Consider the following 5,845-nt stretch of genomic DNA (forward strand, 5'->3'; position numbering starts at 1 on the left):
GTCCCACTGGGGTCGAGGGGCAACCCCCCAAAAACTCTTCGGATTTTACAAGTGGATACATAGTGGAAAAATCGAATTTTTAGAGGGATTATGGTAAAACTGACTAAGATCGTTAGTTTTGGAAACCATTGATTTTCTCATTAATTCTGGATTCCCTTGACTTGTTTCCAAAGGAACTCATGACGGCCAACCCTAAATGAAAACCCTACATCTCGTTTTCTATGTAATCGGCTATCCTCTTGAGGAGAAACAATGTCCTTTTAGCTCTCGTTTTTTCTTCATACGAACTCATAATCTTCTAGCAATTTGACTTACGTTTTCTGTGCCTAGATTCGTAAGTGTCCCCTTGGGATCATCCAAGGCTGAATTTTTTATAACCCGAGAATATGATAGAAATATTAGTTCAGATAGTGTTTACACGATCCAAGGGGTATCCAGATCTCCACTATAACCTTACCCAATTTCTAACAAAAAATATATTGCTATTATCCTTTTATTTTTTAATTTGGTTTTATTTTGGTTTTGTGTACCTATAGATTCATAACTGATGTTTCCTTTTTCATTCATTACAGATTCACAAAAGTACTTTGAACGTTTGAAATTTTGTAATTCCTATTTTTATAGTCTTTCTGTTATTTTAATTTGTTAAGTGTGTAGTACACAGGTTATAATCTAGTTAATTATATATGGTGTAAACATATGGACTATTGCACATGTTGCTATGACCCTGTTGGAATACACATGCATACACCATACATAAAAATATAGTTACATACATTTTAATTCCATAAGAACCATAATTCACGATCCTCTTCAAAATAACCACGATTACAAGATAAAAAATAGTATTCATAAGTCATAATGTTTGTTTAATAAAGCGGGTTTTGTTTTGACGTCCTAGGCTCCTACAAAACTATTACATTACAACAACCATAATATTATAACAGTTTGAAATAATAGACTATGATTTTTATTTATTAAAATATTGATAATCATATTGAAAATGAGAAAAGTATATGTTTGAAAATTTCAAGTTTCATGTTAAAAGGAAAGATATAAGATATTAGAATAAAGTTAAAATCTCTCTAATCATAATTTGTGGTTTACTATATGAGCACATGCATGAGGTGCCCCGCTCATCATACGCCGTATTTCTTTCTGCTGTAACGTGACATCGTTAATGCTTACATCTAGTTTCCAAGGAATCCGTTTGTTCAAAACAACTGACTATCACTGCAGGATTTAGTATTTTTAATACACAAATTCTTATATCTGAATTTTACATACATTATTAAATTCTCAAAATTCACGAAATTAGAGAATCTAAATTTTATTTTTTACATAATATGAAAAGTGATCTATATTTTAATTAAGTCAAAATGGTGGATCTAATCTACATTGAATGCATGCATCTGCAAGTTAAAGTCGATCTTATTTTAGGATTAACTTCAGTTGCTTGTATCATGCATGTGAATATAGATATGTATAAGCAGTTAAGCACATAAACTTATAAGTTATAAATAGGGTGATAGGGAAGTAGTACTGCACCCGTACTCCATTGTACTTGCTATCTTTCCTTATCATATAGCTAGATCCGAAAATGTCGTTCTTACCCTCTCTTTACTTTCTCTTCATCTTCTTTTACATTACTTGTACACCATTCCTTGTTGCTGGTACCACTGCTGCTCGAACTCCTATTAGTGATGGTATGTTAATTTCAGCGTTATTTTTTCTTCGTTTCTAGATAAAATTAATGAAATCAAGATATAATACATTTTACAAATTTAATGTTACAAGCATATTTTTAAAATGCATGCTTTGAAACTGTTATTTCCAGGAATGCTTCCAAATGGCCACTTTGAGCTAGGTCCAAAACCATCGAACCTCAAGAAAACAGTGATAATAGGGAACTACTCGTTGCCCAAATGGGTAATCAAGGGCATAGTCGAGTACGTCTCAGGTGGGCCACAACCAGGTGGGTTCTACTTTGCAGTTCCTCGTGGGACCCACGCAGCAAGGCTTGGGAATGAAGCTTCGATATCACAATATATTACAGTCGAGGCAGGTTCAACCTACTCCCTCACATTTTCAGCAACAAGAACTTGTGCTCAAGATGAGAAGCTCGTTATATATGCTGATGGGCACTCAGGCGAGCTTCCAATTCAAACGTTGTATAGTACAGATGGAGGTGACACTTATGCTTATGCTTTTAAGGCTCTTCGCAGCACTGTCAAGGTTACATTTCACAATCCAGGGATTCAAGAGGACCCCACTTGTGGGCCACTCTTAGACGCCATCGCAATAAAAAAGATGACTCCTCTCAAGTATTCCGCAGGTGCGTATTATCATTTTCCAGTCTTTATAATGATGCTATAGATAACATATTGTTGATCTTAGTTTTCTTTCCGGCCCACGGTTTTTGTTTAGAGAGAAAACGACTGTAAAGAAGAAGCCGAGAAAATATACAAATCCGTATCATTATAGAGTCTCCAACAAAAATCTATGTCACAAATATATAAAAAATAGGGTAGATCCCGTGGAGTTGTGGAAAATTTGTGTACATATAATAGACAACAATAGGTTAGTTTTAATTTACATAAAATTGCACTTCTCGTTTATGCAAATTAATACGTAAAAAATGAATTCTCATACTTTTACAACTCTACATACATAAAATCGAATTTGTAAAACGGAAAATTAAATATTCAAACATGTTTTAAGATAGTAAAAAAGTTTTAAAAAAATAATTTTATAAAAGCAAAACTTGTAAATTAAGATGTAAAAGAAGCTGTAAAAAACAATTTTGTAAAAAAACTAAATTTAAAAAGTTATAGATAAAAAAGGTTTTAGGGGAAAAAAATTTTAAAAAAAGTTTGAATCCAAAAGTCAAAATTAGACAAAAATAATTAAAATAAAAAGTTGGAAGGGATAAACTTGGGTCGGGATCTAGAGCTGGATGGCGGGTAAACAAGACCGACCCGGATTTTGTGACGCACCTAAAAAGGAGGAATACAAAGGGATCAAATATATAACCAAATGCAATAGTATATTTTAGTAATTTTGAGTTTTCTCTGAATATTTAATTACTTTTAAGAGCCTCGCGTAATATTATATTTTTAGGACAAAAAGTTATTAAACTACATCTGTACGCATTATATTTATAAAATAAAAAAAACAACAGGCAAATTAATATCAAGAACATGACATGTTTCTTGCCACATTCACGTAAACAACAAACAACTTATTAATTTTTATTTTAAATAGTTAATTTTGACATTCAACTCCTATTAGAATATTGAGTATTACTTTTAGCGACGATGCCATTAAAATTGAACCATTAGCTACCGATTAATTAACGATGAAATTTTCTTATACATTCCAAAATTTTAAATAATTTCTAAAAATATTTTGTTAAAGTTTTAAGATATAAATAGTAATATGTTTTTAAATACTTTACTACACGTACTTTTATTTGTTATAAAATCATTTTCATAGATTTTTAGGTCACTGAATTGAGAAGATTCAACCGTGAGTACATACTAGATGTGTGACCACACATGACCCATTTTGTCATGGGGCTGAAATTTTATCCGTTGCAGTTCCGTCACTATTCTTTTTCTATTTGTCACTGTCCATCCCTATCTGTTGCTAATCCAAAAATTTAGGGGTTCAATTTTAATTTCACACAAAGCCTTTAAAATCAATATACCGTCCAACTGGGTGGACTTAATATACAATGCAATGAAAAGAAATAACTTCAAAATACAATATTTTGTAATAAAAAAAAGAATTACATTAGTTAATGTTATAGCTATAACTTCAAAATTTAGCCCGCCCTGAAAAAGAAAACAACTTCAAACACAACATTTAGCCTTTTTAGATAAAACTAATGCTAGTTAATTTGTTATGTTAAATGGTTAAAAAGAATTATGTTGCATGGACTAGTAAATATTATGTAAAATCATAAAATCGCCTTGGTGAAGCAAATGTCTTCATCAAGAACTTCTCCAACTTACAACTTAAAGCCTTATACATAAAATGGTAGTTTCTTAGAAAAATTATGCTGCAATTAACAATCTATAATAATATATATTCTTTCATGCAGGTAATTTAGTGAAAAATGGTGATTTTGAAATTGGTCCATATGTCTTCAAGAACTTCTCAACAGGAGTCCTCCTCCTTCCCAAAATACATGACATAGTATCCCCACTCCCTGGGTGGATCATTGAATCGCTAAAACCAGTTAAATACATAGATTCAAAGCACTTCAAAGTACCCTCAGGGCTATCTGGCATTGAGTTGGTTGGAGGCCGAGAAACAGCCATTGCACAGATTATACGAACAGTTCCTAACAAATTCTACAGGTTAACATTCACTATTGGTGATGCACATAATGGTTGCCATGGTTCTATGATGGTCGAGGCTTTTGCTGCTCGGGAAACCCTAAAACTAAAATATGAGTCTCAAGGAAAGGGTGGGTTCAAAACTGGAGTTCTTAAATTTAAAGCAATTTCGAATAGAACTAGACTCACATTTTATAGTGCTTTTTATCACACAAAGCTTCATGATTATGGCCATTTCTGTGGGCCTGTGTTGGATGATGTTCGAGTTTGGTTTTACTAGGTACGAGGTCTATTTCTCCTCAAAGTAAGAACATACAAGAACAAAAACAAATACTATCAAGACGCGAGAATGATCGATAATGGCATGATTCATATATATGTATGTACTGCATGTCTCTATGTTTGAGTTTAGCAACTATTTGAAGATAATATGTTACCTTATATATATAAATTATATCGTTAAATATTGTATTTGTGAAAATACAAAGCATTAAATTTCGTGTATTTTCAATTCCTCAATTTCATTGCAAAATACTATTGCACTTTGTTCACTTTTCGTCAAAATGCTACAAATTTGAAACTGTAATGGTGTTTTTAGCATTTTACAAGCACGATGGTTGTTTAATGAAGTGGAATATAAAGTACGTAGAAATCCAGTTCAATCATTTTCATTCTATTTTTCTATTTACTATGACTTATTACCTTAATTTTGTTGCCAAGGTGATAAATCATGCAAAAGATTGACTAATAAAACTGGCCAATATAGTTTGAAGTCGTTTACTTTATTATGGCCAAGGTGCTTTTAAAGCCGGTTTATGATATCAAAGACCCTAACTCTCTTATTTGTATTTTACTTGTTATTGGTGGAACATGCCCATGATTCTTCGTATATTCAATAAAATATTTGTTTTAATAATATTATAAATTCGAAAGAATTATATATCTGAAATGGATATAATAATTTAATAATGTAATTTACTAAACTATTATTAAAAATGAAAAATTAAATATTCACTTATCTTTTATTCTTATTTATCTTCCTACTCATATAAAACAATGTGTATGGTATCCATAAATCCTGTCTTTTAATCTATTTTTTATTATTATGACATTTGTTTTGATCTAATGAGTACAAAAGGTAAGAAGATATTTGATTTCTCTTAAAAAAATATATGTAAGACTAACTTGTAAAAGGCTAAAATATACTAGGTTTTTTAAGATCTTTTATATATATATTAGAAATGTTTGAGGCCCGAGCTAAGCACGATCCACGAAAAGTAATTATACTTCTTTTATTTTTTTAATATAATCTAAAGTATAATGTCTTAATAACTTGAAAATCGAAGATTTTTTCTTTTAAATGCATGAATAATGAATTTTCAATGTCAACGCATGAATAAGAAAAAAAATGTAAGTATATTTTTATAATCAACAAGTAAGTGATGGTTCGGTTTCATATTTTTTGCAAGATTTGTTGTAATTGTTCAATGTTAAATTGTGTG

At 30.9% G+C, this 5,845-nt stretch overlaps 1 protein-coding gene across 1 annotated transcript; it reads left to right on the forward strand.

The window, feature by feature from the left end:
- The first annotated feature begins 1,538 nt into the window (after positions 1-1,538).
- On the forward strand, positions 1,539-4,837 carry LOC145138267 (protein TEEBE-like). The gene is made up of 3 exons (XM_079072370.1): positions 1,539-1,706; positions 1,838-2,335; positions 4,106-4,837. Exons 1-3 carry the CDS (start codon positions 1,601-1,603, stop codon positions 4,621-4,623), a joined length of 1,122 nt encoding a protein of 373 aa, XP_078928496.1. The 5' UTR covers positions 1,539-1,600; the 3' UTR covers positions 4,624-4,837.
- The last annotated feature ends 1,008 nt before the right edge of the window (positions 4,838-5,845 follow it).

This window comes from Lactuca virosa, chromosome 9 (genome assembly GCF_052849685.1).
Source record: "Lactuca virosa cultivar CGN04683 chromosome 9, Lactuca_virosa_CGN04683_v6, whole genome shotgun sequence".
NCBI classification, from domain to species: domain Eukaryota; kingdom Viridiplantae; phylum Streptophyta; class Magnoliopsida; order Asterales; family Asteraceae; genus Lactuca; species Lactuca virosa.

Excerpts from the sequence above, each read along its gene's own strand:
- LOC145138267 (XM_079072370.1), top strand. The coding sequence starts at position 1,601 with ATGTCGTTCTTACCCTCTCTTTACTTTCTCTTCATCTTCTTTTACATT. Across the intron at positions 1,707-1,837 it reads TCGAACTCCTATTAGTGATG|GAATGCTTCCAAATGGCCAC; the intron begins GTATGTTAATTT and ends TGTTATTTCCAG. Across the intron at positions 2,336-4,105 it reads TCCTCTCAAGTATTCCGCAG|GTAATTTAGTGAAAAATGGT; the intron begins GTGCGTATTATC and ends TCTTTCATGCAG.